The following is a 23,180-nucleotide window of genomic DNA, read 5'->3' on the forward strand; positions in this document are numbered from 1 at the left end:
GTGTTTTTCTGCGCACAATCCCGCCCGGGCTCGTGCCTGAGCGCATCCGTCGAGGCGCACACGCACACCGGGGTTCGGGAGGCTGCAGGCCTAAATGACCTTTACGATTTTTTTTTAATATATATATATATATAAATATTTTTTTTTTTACGAAACGCAGCCGCCGACACTCCCTCACATTCTGCCGAGAGTCATCAATTATGCAGGGAACCCGCTCGCGCTGAGGTTGGGGGGGGGTTGGGGGGGGGGGGGGGGGGGGGGGTGAAGATAGCAGCAACAATATGGCGACAACCGCAGTTTCTCCCCGATCTTTTCCACATCTGCAGTCCTGCCGCGGCTCCCCGGATTCCCTGTGAGGCTTGTCAGGGTGAGTACCCCCCCCCCCCCGTTCGCCGTCGTTCGGGGCGAAGCGTGCATGGTGTCTGTGGGCGAGGGCAGCTTTTCTGTCGGTCGGTTCCCTTGCGGGAGCCTGAATGTCGCAGAGCCGCGCAGCTTTTTCTTTTTTTTTTTTTTTGGAGAGGTTGGACGTTGGAGGCAGTCTGCGCGCTCTGAGCAACCTCCCGCTCGGACCACAGGAAGGAAAACAGCGTTTTGTCAATCGTTTGGTGACGATCGAAAAGGATTTATTGGATTCCGTAGAGGGTTTTTTTTTTTTGGGGGGGGGGAGTGATTTTTTTTTTCTTCCCCCTGTTGAGAGAGAAAGAGGAGAAATGCCTTGTCGGTCAGGCTTCAGGTAGGGCGCAGTCCAACCGCTCCAGCCTCAATAAAACACAGAATTTAGACATTTCCCTCGAAATATGAGCCGTGTTTTTAATATCTGACGCCTTGTGGACGACATGATGATGATGCTTATGAATCAACATAAGGCTTCAGGGAAGGAGCTGATGCTATGTAAGTAGCCTGGTCTTCTTCCGATCATCTACGGCCAGCAAATGGAGATTCATTTCATTTTTTGGCAGCTCCCAGCCGGTCGTGCTTCTTGTGTTTCTCCTCATGTTTGTGACCGTGTGGTGTTTTTAGCTTTACACTCGGTGGGGGCTATCTGGTGCACAGATAGAGTTCTTATTGATTTGGCTTGTCGACATGGCTTCGCGGGTGTGGTGCGGATCCTTCCAAGACAACGCGCAAAAAAACGCACAGAATCCGGCAAACTCGGCATCCTGCACTGTAGATTAAAAGGGGGCGACACGCTATATTGATTCATCATGATGAAATATCGACATGACACGCGTGACTTTGACGAATCCGCGATTGCGTTTACCTCGGCGTGACATTTTCTACATGTAAAACCTCCCACTGCAGCAGGATGGCTTTGGCCACTTCTCTGCGCAATATAACCCCCAGCTCCTCTGCCAGGCTCCCCGGGTCTGATCTGTTGAATGAAATATAAAGAGAAAATGCACATATGATGTCGTCTGGAGGCCCTCGTCTTTAAAACAACAGCTTCGGTAAACAAGTTTCCATTTCTCACTGCGTCTGTGAGAACGGGCGAGAAGGTGCCAGAATGTGCTTGTTGATGCCAGAATGTGCCTGGATGGGAGCAGTGTGCGGCCCAGGAGAGTGGAGGCGCAACAAGACGGGTGTTTTTGGTCGTCATGACTTGATAACAGTGGCGAGAATTTTAGGGATGAAGCTGGGGCCTGAAGGCGTCGAGAGGCGAAGCGCGCACCGGGAAGGCCTGCACGGTGGAGAGAGAGCTGAACGGTTTTTCCAGACAGATCGGTGATGACCCCCCCCCCCCCCCCCCCCCGTCCTCCTCCTCCTCCTCCCTCCTTCCTTGCACCCTCCCCTGCGTGCGTGCACTCACGCGTCCGTGCACACGTACATACGTGTTTGTGTGTGTGTACGTGTGTGCGTAATTGCGCGCCCGTGCGGTGCTGAAGCGGACAGCGCCAGCAGAGCAGCAGAAGGCTCCGAGCCTGCGAGGTTCCGGGGTCCATTTTAAAAACAGACGCCTCTGCTCAGAGGCTGCATGTTTCCCCGGCGTTTTCTCTCAACAACACAGAGATCGAAGGCTCCTCTGTGCGACTTCGGCTTTTTTACACGTCGAGCATTTTTAATTGGAGGCGGTTACGCAAGGAGGGGAGCGAGGAAGTGACCGGCCCGGTGATTCAGATGGGGCCGATTTGTCCTGCTTATGCTGCACACACCTTTTCTCTCCACCAAACCAGAGGGTTCTGTTATACTGCTCTTCCCAAGTCAAATGATTTCATTCATTTTTCAGGTGTGGCCTCCTCTCCTCTCCTCTCCTCTCCTCTCCTCTCCTCTCCTCTCCTCTCCTCTCCTCTTCCTCTTCCTCTCCTTCTACTCTGCCTCCCATTAGAGCTTTGACACCGATGTCCTGCAGCTCCAACAGTTGTCGTGTAACCTTTACCCATGGAAGTGTGCTGGAGAGGCTTTACTGAGTCATGCAGCCATTAGATGTTCCGGGTTTCCTGTCAGCCCGTCTGCAGCTATTCAAAAAATCATAAGGAGTGGAATCCCTAAATGGGTTGCTTGTGTTGTGTGCCAGAGGTTTCATGCTCATCTTCTGGATCGCTGTGAATTAGAGACACGCTGATGTTACTTGGGCACAAATGTCTTGTCGACATATCAGTGACTGTATAAATGTGTGTAGGCAAAGTTTCATAGCTTAGCAAATACAAAAAGAGTGTACTGAATACATGATATTCTGGTATTCTCCATTCTATTACAACTCGTGAAATATGTCGATTTGTAATGCCAATATGCTTTCAATGTGAAACAAGGCACGTGCTTTATCATCTGTTTACATTTTGAAAAAGACAAACCAGCAGTTGTGAAGCTTGAAGCCATCAACATCACCTTTAATTGATAAGGATGCACCAATATGACAGATTTGGCTGATACCGATATTAACCAATATGATGTATATTATATATGAAAAGGCATCATGCATAATCATACTTTGTAGATAATTAATAATATATGGAACTGTTGAGATGTTTTGCTCTGTTTTTGGGACAATTTGTGTATGGAATATGTACACACCGATATTCACATCAGCTCATATCAGTTTATCTGGCCGATTAACGATTAAACAAAAGAGTCAAATCGTCCGATTCCGATATAGAAGCCAATATTTCATGCATCCCTACAAATAAAGGCTGTGGACTCGTCTCAGGTTCAAATTGTTATTACGTCTGGTGAAGCTAAACCATGGTGGACACACCCTCTCTCACCAACATATTAAAGCAGGAGCCTTAAAGAAAGTAAAAGACAGTTTCTCGTTTCTGCTTTAGATCCTCTAGTGTCGTTAATACAGTTTGTTTTAGCTTGTGCCATTTTAATGTTGATGACTTCAAAGCATTCACTGCTTTTAAAGACTCCATCTGTCAATCCGTGATGAAGAAATATACATTATTGAACACGTTATGGTCTTAAGTGGTAACTTCATAACTAGTCTCTTTATTCATGTTGACTAGATCCAGAGAGTAGATCAGGGGTGTTAAACATGAAGCCAAAAATAAGCCGCAAGAGCCTCCAGTCACTGAAAACAATATTCAGTGGTTCTAGAAGTTGTTTATGTTGACGTTTCACTGTATTTTTCACCAGAAAGTATCATTTAAATTGTATTTATAGAAAAATTGTAGCAAATTATGGTACTAATTGTTTAGTTTTGGGACAAAGAAAACCTCAATTTAAAGCTTGTTGTTGCACTGTTTTACCCGTCGAGATGAAATCGGCCCCTGAACTTGAATAAGCCCGACACTACTGCTGTAGAGGAATGCTGACTGAAAAATATGAATTCCTGCTTGTGTTGTGTAATGAACCGATGATATACAGTAGTGATCCACGCATAAACTTTTTTTAATGAAGTTTAAAATTCTCATGTTTTGCTCCCGGCTGCATGTTCAGATGCCAGGAAGCGTTTTGACCTGGAGCAGAGCTGCGACGGCGTATCGCCACTGTCTGTGTTCTGCTCCATTTGATGCTTTTACTTTTTCAGGAAGAAAAAGAAATGTAATTTTCCGATGTGAATTTAGCAAACGATCAGTGTGGCCGTGTGCAGAACGTGATCCTGTGTACTGACTGTGACCCTCCCGCCTGTTGCAGAGCTGCTGCCGTGGATGGTACCAACCTAGAGTCCAAGTAGCTGCAGGATGAAAACATGGCTTTACCCCTTCTTGCACCGCCAGGACCTGATAGCTTCAAGAAGTTTACTGTGGAATCTTTGGTGGTCCTTGAGCAGCGCATCCAAGAGGAGAAGAACAAGAAGCCGCCGAAGCAGGACAGCAGCTACCGAGACGACGATGACGAGAACAAACCCAAACCCAACAGCGACCTGGAGGCTGGGAAGAGTCTGCCCTACATCTACGGGGACACCCCTAAAGGAATGGTGGCGATACCACTGGAGGACCTGGACCCATACTACGTGAATTCTCAGAAAGTGAGTCTGGGAAGAGTCTGTGGCATCAAGCGAGGCAGAGGATGTTTCTGATGTTTGGTTTCTCTCTGGCACAATCGAACCCCCCCCCCAAAAAAAAAAAAGATTCCAATGAGGCCATTTTTCACCGGCTCACATCTTGTGATTCATCAGGATTTAAAACCTCTAAATGGAAAGAAATGTGTAAATGTTATGACTGAATATATGAAGAAGTCTCTTATTCTGACGTCCAAATTGTCCAGACAGCCGCTTGCCCTCACTATGAGCCTCAATCTTCTTATTTTAAATTCATTTTCAGCTTAAAAGTCTGGAATCGATTTGTTGCAACCAATAATGATTTTGTCCATTTTGAATAGAATAAAGCCAAAAATGTGATAAGATAGCGACGGATTTTATTTTTAGAATCACAATTGAGAGTGCTGCAGACTTTGTGTCCTCAGTAAATTAATATGACGACCATATGGCTGCAGTTCTAGTTGTAAGAATGTTTCAGATTATCAGTAAATGGTTCAAATATCCTATTACACTTTTGGCAAGTTACTACCTTATCGGTTTCATCACATTCAAAATGACTAAAACCTTTGCAGTATTGGTTGTTAGAGGATTTCAGTATTTTGATTGAATCTGGAAAAGTGCCGCAAAACACAAAATTGAGGACATTGAATTGATGTCTTATTCGAAGTTTGGCCGATTATCCGAGTGATACCCGGAGCCGAAGCGCTTCACGTCGCCGCCTGTGACTTACAGGTGCGCTTTGTTTACGCCTCCTTTAATCTCATAATTGAGGCTGCAGAGTTGTAATTACGTCCTTCCCTCCCGGACGACCTTCGGGGAGGGCGAGCGCCGGGCTCTCCAGCCGCCGAGGGGCTCGTGTTCGTACCCCCGCTGGGCCGGCAGGGCTTTGGGGAAAAGGTCAGGGACAGTAGCCATTGAAGGGATGTTGTTCACACATGGCAGACTTCCCTAATTGTTCAAAAATTAATCTGAGGAGGAGGAGGAGGGGACAGCTCGTCTTGGAGGCGACACGTGTCTCTCTGGGGTTCCTGTCATGTCTGACGCCGCCAGGTGACCTTGAAAGTCTCTCGGCACCGTCGGCTCAACTGTTGCTCCACAGGAAGGTCCGCAACGTAACGTGTACTCGCCTGAGAACGTGTGCCGCAAACGTTCTGCTTCAGAATCGACGTCAAATCTGTGGACACGCAACAATCTTCTTTGTTGTTCTAAAATGGCTGTGCTCTCGCCCGAGTATTAATCGAGATGCAAAGTGGGCTGTGGCGTGTTTTATCACCGGACCGAGCGGCGATCCTGAAACCTTCTACCATGGAAACAATGTTTGTTGTCTATTTTTAAACAAAGAATTATGTAACGGAAGTGGCATTTTTATCTGGAATGCTCTCCTTCCAGTGTGATACTCGTGTAAATGAAGCCGTACTTGTGTAACACCGTGCGAGTTAAACCTTCGAACACACCAAACTCTACCTGGAGGAGACGAAACAAGACGCTAATCGTGTGTGTGTGTGTGTGTGTGTGTGTGCGTGCGTGCGTGCGTGCGTGCGTGCGTGCGTGCGTGCGTGCGTGCGTGCGTGCGTGCGTGCGTGCGTGCGTGCGTGCGTGCGTGCGTGTGTGTGTGCGCGCGCGTGCGATCATCTCCGTCTGTCCTCGTCTTCTACCTCTCCGTCTCCACACGGTGCGAGCTGACTGTTACGTAACCCACCAGTCCAGCGCTCAAGGATTCAGACACGATTCAGATGACACGTGACAAACATGACCAAAAATCTGCGGTACTGTTGATTTAGTTTATTTTAAGCTGATTGTCACACACTTCACTAGTGTTTTCCTTCCATTACGTTTCAGTCACGGATGCATGCGAGTCGTGTTTGGCTCCTTTGTGCTCTTCGCTCTCGGCCTTCACCACCAGCAGGCCCGTCGGCTTCGGCCAAAAAACAAATTCTAATTACGTCCCTCAATCTCGCCTCGTCCTGACGCCGATCGCTGCCGTGACGTCAGATCAGGCGGTGACCTTGATGGCGGAACCGTCGCTCTGTGTGTCTTTGTCACGGAGGGGCCGGTTGGGGATGTGTCCTCTGCAGGAAGGAGGAAAGGGGGGAGTGGGTGTGAGGAAGGCTGTTCGTCTTCTTCATGACAAGTCCTCCAGCTGAGACGAGGGGCTGGCGGGCTGATGACGCAGCGTCCAGCCCCCCACCCCACCCCTCGCCGCCGTGCTGCCGGCTGGAGCCGGGCTGTGCCGGGTCAGGCTCGGCTACGCTGTGACAGGCCAGGGGAAGACGGTGTTTTAAGGAGAGGGGGATGAGGGGATGAGTAAAGGAGGGGGGGATGAAGTGGACGACGTGTGCACGGATGCATGAGCACACTGGCTCTCCTTCTGGCTGCAGCCAGAATCACTGAGACGTGTTTGTCTGAGGACGGCACGGAGAGGGAAACTAAAACATTCAAAAACAAGGTGACAGAGCCTCTTTCTCAGGCTTTTATCAACCCTGATATGGAAATACTTTTTTTTTTTTTTTTTTTTACACATTTTATTGAGTATTAGAAGACATCCGCCCCCGACTGATTCTGGACTAATATTTACAGTGAAATCATCGCAGATGTCACAGGATTACAAAGTGTGTGTGTGCGTGTGTGTGTGTGTGTGTGTGTGTGTGTGTGTGTGTGTGTGTGTCATGGTGCCATAAAACGCCATCCGTTTTGGGGGGTAGGATGGATGCAGATGCTGCAGCCGACCCCCTCCGGCCCCTCCCCTCCTCCACAGCCTGCTCCTGCCTGCCTACCCCCCCACCCCCCAACCCCCACCCCCCATTCTCCAGCTTCCCCTCTCCTCCCGCTCAGCTCTGGACTATGAAATTTTCAGTAGCTTTGCAGCAGTTTAGTCATGCGTTACAGAAAAAAGACTTCCCACATCCACAGCAGCCGTGAGGCTGGACGACAATGTCTGTTACTCATTTCCGTGCCTCCAAACGTCGCCCGGTGGGCGGTGGCATGTCGGTCGTACGTTTCCCCTCTGCCTGCCAGACGTCACACCGGCCGCGTTATTTCCAGTGATTTCTTTCTTTCTTTCTTTCTTTCTTTTTTTCCCCCTCTGCCTCACTGACCTATTGACGGAGCAGAGTGACGATCATCAATCACGTTTATCGGCGCTGACTCGTCTTCAAGTCTCACGAACTTAAAGACACGCGCCTCCTTCCCGCTGGAGGTGCTTAGATTACATGCAGTCATGGGACCATGAGGATTTTCTCCTCCTCCTCCTCCTCCTCCTCCTCCTCCTCTGCAGGGCTTAATGTAGTGAGGGATGCCTTGTTAAAAGCACAAGGGCCCATATCACTTGTGCAAATGCACAGTTTCATTAAAGTTTCATGCAAATAGCCATGTTTTATTTAAACAATTATGAGGTTGCCCACAGAAAGTGGCTTGCCGGCTCCTTTTGGTTTTTCCCTCTTCTCGAAAGCTGCTACAGCGAGAGACGCCAACCTCAGAAACATCCCGCCGGCTGTTTACCAACTATGCGTGCCACGAAAACAAAGAGTCGACCAGATCATCGGTAAACGAGCGTCGTTGCTCTTTCGCACGCGGCGACGGCTCACGATGATGTTCTGACCCCTTTCTGTGTATTTACACTCTGTGTGACTGTTAATTAATCCTGCTTTCTCTTTTCTGTCTTTTCTCTTCTCTCCACAGACATTTATAGTGCTAAATAGAGGGAAGACAATCTTCCGTTTTAGTGCCACACCTGCCTTGTACTTCATAAGTCCTTTTAATCCGGTTAGGCGAGTAGCTATTAAAATTTTGATACATTCATATCCTTTGAAACGGTGTCTTGACAGAAGCGACAAAGGGTTTTTCTGTTTGTGTGTATTATTCATGGCGACGTGTTCCGTCTCCCCGCCGTTGATGCCTTCACATGGCAGAACGTACAGTGCGGCGTGCGGTGGCCATTTTATCGGCGAGAGGAGAGGCTGAAATGATGAGTCACCCGCAACAGATAAGCCACGTTGGATCGCCACAACGAGCCGCGACTTGATTGAAGACAATCAGTAAATTTAAATAATTTTACGCAGATTTCACAGCTCAAACCAATAACCGTGATGTTTGAAGCAAACGCGTTTTGGGCTTTTTTTCTTTCAAGATTTGCCGCCTGCGTTACCCATAATGCAACTTCAGTTGATTCCATTAAACACAAGCTTTCCTCTCAGATGATTTATCTGGTCTGTTGATCGATGATTACATTACAAAAAAAATTAGAAAACGGAATATTATCTCATTGAAAACTGTGAAACTTCTATTTGTATAAGATTTGATGAATGTAAATTAAATATTTGTAGTTTTTAGGATTAAAGTAATGAAAATCAGAAAATCTCAACATATTCTCTCATATGTTCTCTATATTTGAGTATAAACTGATTGAGATTATCTCAGTTTGGCTCGACTGCCTGGAACGAGTTGGACATTTGGAAGAAAGATAATTTTGCTTTTTGTGATAAATCAACTCCAAACTACACTCAGTTTTAAATGTGACTGAAGTGAAAAGACTTAAAATGTTTATCTGCATGCACTGTACTGCTTTTGGAAGCTAAATAAATAAAATAGAATTCTAGTACCGTAATTTCCGGACTAGAAGCTTCTTGTTTTTTATTGATGGATTTTTATGGGTTAATCACCGTCATGCTATGGGCGATGCATTCAGGTGCATCACGTAACTTCCAGCTTTCTTTTTTTTTTCTTTTTAAATTTCACAAAAATATAGGTTCTTCATCGGAAGTGTCTCATTAATTCTAATAATTAAAATTAGAACAAAATCAGTGAAATAATAACATAGAAATTAGTCGGCACGTTAAGATTTTTTAAGTAAAACTGTTCCAGATACAGATTTTGATCAAATAGATAAAAATCTTATCGTGGGGTATTCTTTCAACTCAATTTAATTTATTTTCCATAATAAAAAAAAAGAAAAAATCGTGATCTCATTACACTTTACATTTAAATAAATGATAAACTGCACAACAATTCCTGGTGAGACAAAACCTAAACTGCAGTTGAAAGCTCTTTCAAACTAAAAGTAAAAGGGAAGTCTTTGTGTTTTTAGTTGACTTGCTCTGCTGACTTCCTCCCACGGCGCCACATTCCAGAACATTCCTCTGAAGGTAATCCTGAGGTTTTCCCGGTTTCCTCTCCGCTGAAAGCGCTGCAGCATTGAAATGTCCCACAGTTCTGGTCGTGCCATTGTAGTCCCACTAAATATACACCGCTTGAATATTTCATGGCTACAATAATGGGCTCTGTGGCGGCGGCCGCACATAACTACCCTCTGTTAAGTGCTCTGGTTTCATGGTATCGACTCTTTGCTGTGAAGACTCGTAGGTTCATTTAAAAGCTTTAGATTGTTTGAGATATGACAATTGTTTTTTGTTTATTTTTCTTCTGCAGTCGTTGTTTTCCTTAACCTGCTCCTCACTCTTTTCAGCATGATCATTATGTGTACTATTTTGACCAACTGTATATTCATGACCTTTAGTGATCCTCCCGAGTGGTCAAAACAAGTAGAGTAAGTACAGATTTCATTTATTCTCTCACTGTTGTGATGCGTCTCATCAGTCGTTTTAACGTCCCGTTTGGCTTTAATGACAAACTTTAACTCTTTTGTTCTTCATTAAACACCAACTAATAAACCATCGTTATTGTTATTATTATTTTGCTGTGAATCACATCTTAAATAAGACAAATTATTTATGAAAATTGCGTCATTTAAAAAGAAAATAATTACTCCAGGACAATATTTTAATCAGATTAATTGACACAATTAACTTTTGTCGGGTGTTATGAATTTGAAAGTATCTTCAGATACAGTTAAATTCAAAACATATTTAATGTTTTCAACATTTCTAGGTCAAAAGATTAATGGAAAAAAGAAAAAAAAAGAATTGGTGGGTTTGTTTGTCTCGTGATCAGTCGTCTCTGATCCAGTTTTTGTTCATTTGCTGAACTTAAATTTGATTTAAATCTCCTTCAAAACAACCATCAAGTCAAAAGTTAAGGTCTCAGTGTCTTAACCTTCTGACTGTGTATTTATATTTATTAACAGCTCCTTATGTTGTTCCAACTACAGCTTGTGTTTTATTTTTTCATAAAATTATGCACTTTTTTTGTGGCTGGAAATGTAATTCGATTAATATTCCTCAATGTCTGCACACAGAAATGACATTTCACAATAAGTGAGTGCGTTGGGTTTGTCCGTCCTAAATCTCCTTTGTCCTCCACGCCGACCGCTTCATTTTATTTTCTAAGCTAATGAGGATGCAGACGGAGCTTTGATCCGGCGCCGGTGAACTGATTCTGTCAACGCTTTCTTTCTTTTTTAGGTACACGTTCACAGGAATTTATACATTTGAGTCTCTTGTAAAAATCACTGCGCGAGGATTCTGTATAGACGGGTTTACATTCCTACGAGACCCATGGAACTGGCTGGATTTCATGGTCATTTCGATGGCGTAAGTATCCTCCTTGTTATCATCACTCACTATTGAAACGGATGAGATGATACTGTCACTGTGGGTTTTTTTTAGCTGACGTGTGACTTAATGATTTATCTTTCCGTCTTTTCTTTGCGTCTGATAACTCATCTTCCCGTTTCCTCCATTGATCTGAGACTTCTCTGCTCCTTCTCTTTGGGAATCGAAGGTCTCCATCCGACACTCTGCGGCCTCCCCGATAAACAAAACGCCCTCACTCTTCAGCGCCCATTCATCATCAAATCCACCTCCCTCTTCTTGTTTAACTCTGCTCTTCATTCACCTTTTCTCTTACAATCCCCCCCCCCCCATCAATTCGAGATGTTATACCACAGAATTATTATTACACTGCGCGAGTGCTTCTATACCCTCAAATCGACAAACGGCTTCCTGTGTGTGAACTGATCTTTTCAGCCTCTCTCCGCATGTAAATAACGAGCTTTTGTAACTGTGGTTTGATCCTGCAGGTATATAACAGAGTTTGTAAACCTAGGCAATGTCTCAGCTCTGCGCACGTTCAGGGTGTTGAGGGCATTGAAAACTATTTCTGTAATTCCAGGTAAGCCAGGATGGGGCGGGGAGGGGGCGGGGCTGGGAGGGAAGGGGGCGGGGTCGGTGTTAGGTGTGTCGTGTCTTTCTTTCCTTTTACCTTCCACCCTTCTCCTCAGTGGACAGGCTCTGTGAGTGGCGTCGTTTTCCTCCTGGTTCGGTGGTGTCGTGCTCTTTGGCGTGTGTGGTTTTTGTCATCGTGTTTGTTCTTGTGTGTGATCCTTCCCCTATTTCAGATATATAACAGAGTTTGTGGACCTGGGCAATGTATCTGCGCTGAGAACATTCAGAGTTCTCCGAGCATTGAAAACTATCTCTGTCATTCCAGGTGAGACTCAGTTTAAACACTAAGGCTGATCCTCTCACCTTTTCTTTTCTACTCACTATTATTATGATTACAATTATGATTTTAAGCAACAACAACAACAACAACAGCAACGGAAAAAAAAGAAAAAAATTGGAGACAACCATTTTTTGATTTATTTTTCCTCCAAAATTATCAAAAATGGTACTAATACATTTTTGATAGGCTTTGCAGTCTCCTCTAGGGCGTACCAAAGTGTCTGCACTCTCTTCTGCCCCAGTAACACACTCATTAGGAGGATTTATCCCAGGCAGCTCCCAGAAGACGAGCAAATACCCTTTTCTGTAGCCGAGAAATCAGGCGATTGTCGTTAGAATTCACCAGACGTAAACGGACTGCTCAAATTTCCCTTCATTCCTCCTCTTAGAATATCAGTGTTTAGTTTAACGTATAAAAAAAACTGGCAATTGAATTGGAAAGAAAAGATTCCTGTAACGGGAATCCCAAACGAACCTCGTGAACGTTGTAACGACGAGAGAAAGGGCATAGCTGGTAGCCACATCCCACAGAATACACCCATTATTTATGCATGAAGACTGCCAAGCCTAGTTTGTGAACATATCTCTTATGCTGCATGATGCTTTTCGGTCACTTGCTTTTAAGATATTAGCCTACCAAGAGCTTGGCTGACAAATGGCATTGAAAGTTTGATTTGCCCTCTTTTTTTGTTTTTTTTGTTTTTTTTGTGTTGTTTTTTTTTCTTTCTTTCTTTATTTTTTTTTAACTTTCTTGAATGATACACCACGCAGAAAAAAGAAACGGTGTGTGTGCACATTTGGGGGAACAGACGGGACGACCTTCCGGCGTTTCTGACTGACGCTGATCGCACACGGTCCACCTGCTGATAGACAGAGTTTGAACATAGTTACTCAGAACAGATGCTGTTAATGGAAAAAATGTAAGTTCATCGCTGAACGAGAAGGAATCAGACTTTATAGTTTATGTGGCTCACCGGAAGATGAGGAAAGTGATGCTACTTCCGTGTCAGTACATGACGTTATTGCACTGAATTGTCTACTTATAGTTTAGATTCAAGATTCAGGAAACTTTATTTATCCACTTGGGGCAATTTAAAACAGCACACACTGAGTAGTAAAGTAAAAAACAACCATAAAAACTTAGTAGACACCATAGTATAGAAGAAAGAACCCATAAACCCCATCCTAAATATCATAAATACAGTGACTATATACATAAACAGATCGTTTGTTTTACTGATGTTCAATTAAAATAAGTAAATTCAAGCTTAATTAACGTCTTGTTACTTCAGGACCTCCGTCGCTTCCTGAACCGTCACAAAGTTCTTCAGAAACCTCTATAAATAACAGCTCTGGGCCTGCTAATGTGCAGCACTGTTGGCTTGTAATTTGACACCAGCCTCGGTGCCTCATCAGTCGCTGCTGTCCAGAGAGGCACAGCTGAACTGAATGTGAGCGGTATATGAGAATACTATCTTTAATTGCAATACATTCATTGTATCAAGTTGAAATCTGGTTTCATGAGATATGAAATCCAATAATATGTTTGTTTTTCTGAACGGGCTCGTGGGATGCTAAGAATGGGGGTCTTTCTAGACTATTTAAACCAGCGGTGTCAAACATAAGGCCAGTGGGCCAGAACCGGTGTGCAAGAGGCTCCACTCTGTCCAAACCACCAAGATAATGGTAAAAATCTCAAAGAAAATATAGATTTATTAACAAATTTCTTACTACTAGCGGACACAACACAACCCTGAGGCCCGAGCTGAGATGTTGACGTGAAGGCTCAAAGCCATGCTGTCAGGGTGAGGTTGTAAAAACACCCAAAATACGAGTTTTCTACCTATCCAGGTCAGAAAACCAGCAACATGTCTAATGCAGTTTAAAACGGATGCAAAAGCAAAACCGAGTAATACAAGAGCAATCAGAGCCTATAAAAGCTTAGAAAATGAATCCTGATCCAGAATCCGGATCCGGATCATCTCCACAATTTTATGGAATCCTTCCACGGCCTAATATCAATCTGTGGTGAAAATATCGACAATATCCGTGCAGTAGTTTTGATGTAGTCTTGCTAACAGACATATAAACAGATAAATATACTCCGATGATGAAACCTCCTTAGAAACTCACTGGATGATAATCTAGATCACCAACAAGACTCAAGGTTAAACCGGGCTGGTTTTGTTTCCTCCTGTTGCCGGTGGTTTAGTTAGATATTCGGCGTACCGACACGAAAGCAGCATCGATCTCATCTTAACACTTTGCCACAACTTAATCTTTGAAATTCTGAATTTAAATGAAAAATAAATAAATAAAGATCTTGTACTGATATTTTGTAGTCCAGCTAATGTTATATTTCACTCGATGGGATCTTCTCATGCAATTCTACTTGAGAAGATCTCACTTATAACAATAATGGACCAGTTTGAATCGGTCAGCCTAAATGTAAAGTGTGTTTTTATAACACTGGAGGTGCAGATGGTAAAACCAACTGCACCTGTAGAGGCTGAACAGAAAACGGATCAGGGGGGGGTCCCGGTCTATGTTTTGAGTTCCCGGGCCGGACCCGTGTGACCGCTGCGCCGGGACGGGAAGGTAAAGCGATGAGACAGACTGCAGGGTGGAGGTATGGGGAGTCGCTGCTTTTCCTAATGACACCTCACACAAGACAGTTCAAGAAAGTGCCGCCGCCGGCGCTGGCATTGAATTGCTCCTGTTCAGCCTTGGAGTTTAAATGACCTGCATGCGGTTTCCAGCCCCTGCCTGTGCCTCTGTCCCTCCTCTTGGCCCCTCGTTGTGCTGCTGTGCTCTCCTCCTGATGGACTTCCTCTCACTTTTCCACAGCCTTCCCCCTCGATTTCACTGCCTCCACTATCGAAAAGCCAAATTTATCCCGCTGGCACGCGCTCCTGATTGGGCTTTCTGTCGCAGTGTTTGGATGAGTCTGAAAAAGAGTGGGAAGGCTTCTGAATATTTCTCGTTTGTTGTTTCTAGAAATGTTATGTACGTCAATTTTTGTCCAAGATATATTACTACTCAGAGCTAAAAACTTTTGTTCAATTCGAAAGGAATTCTCCTAAAGTCTCCCATTAATTGGGTTGATAAGTTCATTTTAAAACATTATTGTTTAGGTTGGTAATTCACTTTTTTTTTTAAGGATAATGGTTAAAACAAATTGAGTAAATTCACATTAAAATGCAGATTTAGAATGAAAATTTCTCATAAATAGTAATAATAAAGTAATTTTTAGTAGGAGTAGAAACTCCAGGAGCGTCAGCAGCTCCTGCATCACCTGTGTGGTTTCTGTACGCATGTGTGTGTGCGTGTGTGTGTGTGTGTGTGTGTGCGTGCGCGTGTGTGTGTGCCTGCTTGCGTGTGTGTGTGTGTGTGTGGCTACCCTCCAGGCCTGAAGACCATTGTGGGCGCCCTGATCCAGTCAGTGAAGAAGCTTTCGGACGTGATGATCCTGACCGTCTTCTGCCTCAGCGTCTTCGCCCTCATCGGCCTCCAGCTCTTCATGGGCAACCTGCGCCACAAGTGTGTCATCTGGCCAGTCAACTCCACGGAGAGTTACCTGGCCAACGGCAGCAAGGGCTTCGACTGGGACGACTACATCATGAACAAGAGTAAGTGGCGGCGGAGGCGTAATGGACGGTGACCTGGCGGCGGTTCAGCCGCATGAGTCAGCCCATATGCCGGATCCAGGAAACAATATGTCGCTTTGGCTTCGGCTTCACTTGCAGGGGACTCGTCTTAAATGAGCTGAAAACGAACTCGGGGATTTGTGTGAATGGATTTACAGACAGTTAGTGCGGCTCACTGCCTAAAACTCCCCAACTCTGGTCGCCACGTTTTGGTTGAAAAGTCACCAAATACATAAAAGTCAACTTTGAATATAATATAATACATTATAGTTAGATTTTTTTTTACGTTTCCCTCCTCAGCCAATTTCTACTTCCTGCCCGGTCAGTTGGACGCTCTGCTCTGCGGGAACAGCTCAGACTCTGGGTGAGTCCATTCGCTCGTCTCCCGTACCGTCCTGCCAGGACCTCGTGTGTCTCTGCTGGTCGGATAGTGCCCTGTCATGACTCATCCTCTGCCTCTCCCTCCCTCCTCCCCTTCAGCCGCTGCCCGGAGGGCTACACATGCATGAAAGCTGGGATTAATCCAAACTACGGCTACACCAGCTTCGACAGCTTCGGCTGGGCCTTCCTGGCTCTCTTCAGGCTCATGACGCAGGACTTCTGGGAGAATCTCTACATGCTGGTAAAGCAGATCCCTCAACAAGTTTTCCAGCTTTTTGTTTTCATGATTAAACCCACTGACTCATCAAGTTAACCACCTTTACAAATATAACGTCCATCCATCTCAAAACCACTTTATGTAACTCACACAGAGAAACAAACACTCACATTCAACCCTTTAATCGTGCACTTTCCCAGAGAGGAAGAACAGCACTATACGTACAAGATGAGATAAGCTACGCACTCCTGAATACATCTGCATTAAATACATTCAATTAAAATCATGTACAAGGGCGGAGAACAGCCGAATGAAGCTGTAAACAAATAAAATATCCAAATATATCTGCACACTTGGATACTTTTTACTTTATGTGTCGTTTTCTCTTAATATAATATAAATTTCTACGACGTTAGTGTTTTGATAACACAAATCAGAGTCAATAGTAGAAGTTTCCGTGACTTTTTAAGGTCTAATTTGCTGCTATTGCTGAAGAAAACATCATGAGTACAACATTAACCGACAAGCTGTTTCCCAGATGAAGAAAATGTCTATATTTTCACAAAACCAAACAGTTATTACCAAAATCATGACAATCTCAACATAAAGCCAATTTTAATGAGACTTTTTCGTGCAAAATACAACGAAATGTCCCCCCATAAAAACTTCTATAGCTGTTGCATTGTGGGTGTTTCTACAAACTCACCCTGACAGCATGGCTTTGAGGTTAGTTTGATAGAAAGAGACATCCAGGTGTTGTTTTGTCTGCTACTCTTAAGGATTTTGTTAAAAAAAAAAACTATATTTTCTTTGAAACGTTTACAATTTGCTTGGTGGCCTTTGTGGACCGGATCGGAGCTTCTTGTGGGCCGGTTTTCAAACACACGGGCCTTATGTTTAACACCCCCTGATCCAAGCTCAACCTTTTTCACCTTTTTCTTTTGCTTTATTTTTAGTATGTGAGTTCACTTTAAATTCTTAAAAATATCAGCGAAACTGAAAGAAGAAAAGAAAAATGAAAAGTTTCACCAGTAAAACCGAATTCAGTTTTAAAATTCCCAAAAGGACTTTGCAGATTGCAGAAACTGAAATAATTGTCTTTTCACCGACAATGTCAGATTTTGTATTTGGGGGGGGAAAAAGGTGGATGTTTTAAATTTCGGAGCGCAGCTCCGTGTTGTTCTGGTCTGGACGCTGCGGTCCGGCCGCTTCCATCCCGTCTGCCTGACAAGCTGCTCCGCTCTGAAATGGAGGAGACACTCGTGCCTCCACCTCGCACGGCGGCCGAGTGGAAGGAAGGAAGCATGAAATATTAACAGCTCAGGATTACAGTACGGCCACTGAGGGAGATGAGATCTGATGGGAGCGTCGCAGCACGTATTCATATTCTGCTTCTTTTCGTCTTCCGACCGCACACGTCTCCTCTCCCGTGGTGCCTCGTGTATTTGTGACTGTTTATCGACGCAAAGTGAAATAAGAACTTTTCCTCTCTGTCGTATCATCAGTTAAACTATCTCTAAGCACACGGACATCGTACAGCATCGTAATTAGAGTCTGGAGTTCTGACTGTAAATGTTATGTTGCATACTCGTCTCGGCACTACATGTAAGTGGATTCATGATTTATGTGTGAGGGAATTTCACTTTTCTATGTGAGGCAGTCTTCAGGATGAAGATCCTGAATGTGGCAGCATCACTGGAGAAATCGGGTTTCATTACGAAGCGGTCAGACTTTTCCAGACTTTTCCTTTTGAGATTAATTCAGGGGTGGATTACAAACCTTCTGTAAGCTACAACCAGTTTATTTGTTGGGGTCTTGCAGCTCTGAGTCTTCTTATATTCAAATACTTGGTTGTTTGAGGATCTTTCAAGACAATTTAAAATGGTCAGAATTAAAGTCAGAATTTAAAACAAAACAAAACTTAAACTTTCATCTGTTTACCGCAGATGTTTCCTCCTGTATTCTCGAACTTATCAGTGAGCGAGGAATGTAAAAGTTTAAGGTTCCCCCGAGATCTGTTCTATTAATTTCTTTAAAATCTACATCCTTATATTTGCTTTATTTCAAGTTGTGCACATGACAAAATACAAAGTGCATTATTGCGACTGAATGAAATAAGAATAAAGCAAAACAAACAAACAAATAAATTAAATAATAAGAATAAGTAAATGAACAAATGAATAAATGGCAGACAATTCTGAGAAAGTTCTTTCTTTTTCAGTCCGGTCGACACCAAAAGACAAATAATCTTGGGTTCAGGAATATACAACTTAAAAACCATGAGTGACTTTGATATGTTTTCTTATACATTTTCTTATTTTTACCATATTTTATCTTAAAAAGTTGACAATAGACACAAGCAATTGTGACGTACCACTTATGTATTTATATATAAAAGAATAGCTTCAACAGCCTGTTTTCTTTTCCCTTTATATAATAATCCCAACATGAAAACTGGACAATCACATGTGAAGAAATTCATAGGTTTGAGAGCAAGTCCGTGGAAATAGCCGACATTAAACTCAAAACTAAATGAATGTTGATGTTTTTAGACTTTTATGTGGCCTAAAAACCTTCATTGTTGAGGAGACTCATGTCGGTATAGAAATCTTCTCCACACTGAGGACAGGTTGACCTCCTCCTACTCGTACGGACTCGCACACTGATTATTAATGTTTACCTCCTACAACCTCACCTCCACCCGTCTGAACTGTTCCTTTAATGAAAGAGTGACGGGATTATTTTCTCTCCACGTCACTCTGTGTCCTCTCCGTCAGCGATGAGCTTGATTCTGGCGTCCAGGTGAAGGACGAGAGGTCATAAGTGTCTCCTCCGTTGTTTTCTTCTTCCTCCCCTCTCCTGACAGACCCTGAGAGCTGCAGGAAAGACCTACATGATCTTCTTCGTCTTGGTGATCTTTGTGGGTTCCTTCTACTTGGTGAATCTGATCCTGGCTGTGGTGGCTATGGCGTACGAGGAGCAGAACCAGGCCACCATGGAGGAGGCCCTTCAGAAGGAGGAGGAGTTCAAGGCCATGCTGGAGCAGCTCAAGAGGCAGCAGGAGGATGCGCAGGTCAGTTTTATGTAAGACGGGAGGATGAACTTATTCCCGAATCGCATCTCGACATGCTTCTAACTTGACCCGCGTTGCCTTCGCCCCGGAGTAGACCGCCGCCATGGCGACCTCTGCGGGCACGGTGTCGGAGGACGCGGTCGAGGACGACGGAGGAGGCCGTCTGTCCTGCAGCTCGTCCGAGATGTCGAAGCTCAGCTCAAAGAGCGCCAAAGAGCGGCGGAACCGAAAGAAGAAGTGGCGTCAGAAAGAGCAGGAGAAGGAGAAAGGAGACAGTGAGAAGTTCGTCAAGTCGGAGTCGGATGACGGCAGCAAACGGAGCCGCTTCCGCTTCCCTGATAACCGCCTGGGTCGAAAGTCTTCCATCATGAACCAGGTGAGGAGAAACGGCACCACTTGTTTGTTTTAAATGTTTGAATGAAGTGAAAAGACGTATTCTTCATCTTATCTGCAGATTTTAATTCCTGCCTCTGAAATCTGGTGATTTGAATTTGGAATTCAAGTCAAAAGTTAAACTTCTAAGTTAAACATATCCAAGTTTTTTATCAGCGCAGTACCCGCAGTACATGCAGACTCCACACTGAAAGGCCCTGGCTGGATTTCAACCAGGACGTTCTCACTGTGAGGCAAGAGTACGAACCACTGCACCACTGTGAACACTAAGGAGCGCATAGTGGCCGGAGATTTAAGAGCACATGTCCAGCTGCTGAATTATTCACAGTGATTACATTGATGTTAAAACCTCACTTGGAGCTTATGAAGTGTTTACAGTACCGTGCTCACAAAGAGAGACAACGATGGCCGAGCTGCATGTTTCCTCCGCTGCACATGCAGAGGTGTCGTCTGTACCTCGTGTGTGTGTGTGTGTGTGTGTGTGCGTGTGTGTGTGTGTGCGTGCGTGCGTGCGTGCGTGCGTGCGTGCGTGCGTGCGTGCGTGCGTGCGTGCGACCTTCACAGTGTAAGAAATCTATGACCTAATTATGCACGACTCTCCTCTTCATAAAGTCACATGATTGCTCCTCCTCTTCGGGGACAAAGTCCCCCGGCTGCATCCAGTTTTCTGACAGATGTTTTCTTTCATCTTGACCTCCAGAACTGATGACAGACATCATCAGGATGATGCTGCAAATCAGTTGTAATTCATCTGTCTCTCTCTCTCTCTCTCTCTCTCTCTCTCTGCTCTCTCTCTCTCTCTCACACCTTGTCCTCCACCTGCCTCCTCGCCTCCAGTCCCTCCTGAGCATCCCGGGCTCGCCCTTCCTCTCCCGCCACAACAGCAAAAGCAGCATCTTCAGTTTCAAGGGGCGCGGTAAGGACGTGGGCTCGGAGAACGAGTTTGCGGATGACGAGCACAGCACCGTGGAGGAGTGCGAGGAGCGCCGCGGCTCGCTCTTCAGCCCGTACCGGCGGAGCAGCTACAGCGGCTTCCACGGGAAGAGGAACAGCACGGTGGATTGCAACGGCGTGGTGTCGCTCATCGGCCCCGGGCCCGGTGGACGCCTTCTGCCTGAGGTGAAAATAGATAAGGCAGCTACTGACGACAGTGTAAGGAAGTCAATGAGTAGACCTATCTAGGCATGGCCCCCCCCCTTCTCGTCCGTTACGTTTCTTTCTGGCTCTCTATCCTCTGTCATCTTTGCAAGTCCGTATGTATCTCTTGGCTAAGCGCTCGCGCCTCCCCTCCCCCAGCCCCCGCAGTGTATGCTGCCCTCCGACAGTAGGAACAGGATGGAAATATGAGACATAATCAGGGCAAAATATACTGGAGCCAGCCCGGCACTTCATAGGTTAGTGATACTGGGTCTGTTAGTGACTTCCAGATGATCCTGTTGTTTAAACTGAATGATGTATTCAATGTTTTGACTGTAAAAATCTATTTCCTTCATACATGTTATTGTACTCACAGCTAAAATTATAGCAATCACCTGCTTCCCTATTGGCCCATACTTCAGAGCTTGGTTATGAATTTCTAAGTGTGACGGCACCAAGTTTTTGTTGTTTGGAAGAGTTTTTGTCAACAAGCTCTCTCTAATGATGTTGATGTCTTCCTCCAGGCGTTCAGGTCCTCTGCTCGCCTGTGTGGGTAGAGCTACAGTAGGAGGCGGAGGAAACAGAGGGAACCAGCACTGTAGAGCCTCAGACATTTCTATCCGCTTTCTCAGTTCCCCGATAATAGCCTTCGTTAGGAGACACACACATACACATATTCGCACAAACCAACCTATCAGGCCTTTTTTAACAAACGCCTAAAGAAACAAAGGAGGGCTGCTGTCCTTGTCTGTCTTTACCTCTCTGTTTTTCCAAACTCTCCCTGGTCAACCTTAGCCGATTAGTCGTGTCTCATTCTAGTTAGCATGGTAGATTAGTAGTGCAAAGTAGACCGAGCATGACGTAGACTAGCAGAACAATGGCTATGATGTCTGTAATCTCCTCTCCTTCCTTTTGACTTGGAGCATGCCTGTGCATGACAACTGGATGGATCTGAACTACCTGCCTTCATATGATCTCTTTACAATGCTCTTGACTTGATGGTTGCAATATAAATTGTATGGTTTCAAAGTAGGAAGATACACTAAAGCGACAAATTTGCAAGTGACATCAAAATGGCCATATTTGGGAGACATTTTGTAAACTAGCCTGATAATTATATTGCAATGGCAGCAAAGCCTCCATTACTGCATGACAGGACTGAACGTGCACTCATGCAGAAGCAGTTCTCGCTGCACACTTATCTCACATTCCATTTCTTATCTAATTGGGATGAGCTAATTACATTCAAACACAATTAGGTCAAGTAGCCCTAGAACCACTGCTCCCACTTTGGCTGAGACCTGCATGCATTTACAGCATACACACATCTTACTTGAAACCAGCATTGAGATAGAAACGAATGAAACACCCCCCCTCCCACTCACCCCCACCCCTTTAGCAAATCTCAACCTCGACTACTTTCTCTTCCCAATTCTGTTGTGCACTTCCCTCTGCCGGCCACGGTGGTGATGTGGGATGGTGTTCATGTCCTCTCCATGGGTGCTTGATTCTTCCTCTCCTCCTGACAGCCGACTACTGAGGTTGAGGTGAAGAAGAAGCTGTCGGGCTCCCTGATGGTGTCTGTGGACCAGCTCAATACCTCCTTTGGGCGGAAAGAGCGGGCCAACAGTGTCATGAGCGTCATTACCAACACACTAGTGGAGGGTACTGCCACTTTAACCCAGCTATTTAACCTGCTCTCTCATTATTCTTTAACTAGGGCTGCTCTCATTGATTACTTTGACATGAATTTCCTGCTTATCTGCTTTGCATATCCAAAAGTACCAGATACATACAATGCATACAATTTTTTCCTATCATATTTTATCATTGCATGCAGTTTGCTCGAGCAACGCCACTATGTTTGGTATTAATGTTTGATTCGCGCTATGTCTTCAGAGCTGGAGGAGTCTCAGCGCAAGTGTCCGCCATGCTGGTATAAGTTTTCTAACACATTCCTGATCTGGGAGTGCAGCCCCACGTGGATTAAAATCAAGGAAATAATGAACATGATAGTCATGGACCCCTTCGTGGACTTGGCCATCACCATCTGTATTGTTCTCAACACCCTCTTCATGGCCATGGAGCACTACCCCATGACCACGGACTTTGAGGATATGCTGTCTGTAGGCAATCTGGTGAGTGTCTTTTTTATTTTTATCCGCTTTGCTCGTAAAGAATCATCACTTCTCTCAGCAGCTCCTGCAGAGGTGTTATTTTTGGGACTGTAATTGGCAGCGCTTTCATTGCCTGTTCGGAGTTAAAAGGGAAAAAGAAAATGCTGTCAGACCCTCCCCTGCTGTTTCCTTGTTGCCATGGATGTCTCAATTCCCCACACACACATGCATACACATGCTCCCTGTCTTCCTCTCCTACCGCTCTTTCCCTCTTCTCTCTTCTGGTTGAGCGGAGCTGCTGTTTGTTTCAGTGGGACCGGCCTGCCGCTCCGCTGGTTGTTTGACTGGTGGGAGGCCTGCATTAATATTTCATGGAGCCTGATCGATGAACAGCTCTA

General features: G+C 44.9%; 1 protein-coding gene across 1 annotated transcript in view; it reads left to right on the forward strand.

Annotated features, from left to right (window-relative positions):
* The first annotated feature begins 247 nt into the window (after positions 1-247).
* Positions 248-23,180, forward strand: part of scn8aa (sodium channel, voltage gated, type VIII, alpha subunit a) — a 41,766-nt gene continuing 18,833 nt past the window's right edge. Inside the window, exons 1-14 of the mRNA XM_080468631.1 lie at positions 248-367; positions 4,075-4,408; positions 8,099-8,217; positions 9,873-9,962; positions 10,777-10,905; positions 11,712-11,803; positions 15,225-15,446; positions 15,765-15,828; positions 15,945-16,086; positions 18,929-19,135; positions 19,230-19,511; positions 20,366-20,680; positions 22,195-22,330; positions 22,565-22,803. Coding sequence (XP_080324757.1) covers positions 4,130-4,408; positions 8,099-8,217; positions 9,873-9,962; positions 10,777-10,905; positions 11,712-11,803; positions 15,225-15,446; positions 15,765-15,828; positions 15,945-16,086; positions 18,929-19,135; positions 19,230-19,511; positions 20,366-20,680; positions 22,195-22,330; positions 22,565-22,803 — 2,316 coding nt within the window. The 5' untranslated portion in view covers positions 248-367; positions 4,075-4,129. The remainder of the gene's footprint in view (positions 368-4,074; positions 4,409-8,098; positions 8,218-9,872; positions 9,963-10,776; positions 10,906-11,711; positions 11,804-15,224; positions 15,447-15,764; positions 15,829-15,944; positions 16,087-18,928; positions 19,136-19,229; positions 19,512-20,365; positions 20,681-22,194; positions 22,331-22,564; positions 22,804-23,180) is intronic.

The sequence above is a fragment of the Lipophrys pholis genome (genome assembly GCF_963383615.2).
Source record: "Lipophrys pholis genome assembly, chromosome: 8".
Lineage (NCBI taxonomy): Eukaryota > Metazoa > Chordata > Actinopteri > Blenniiformes > Blenniidae > Lipophrys > Lipophrys pholis.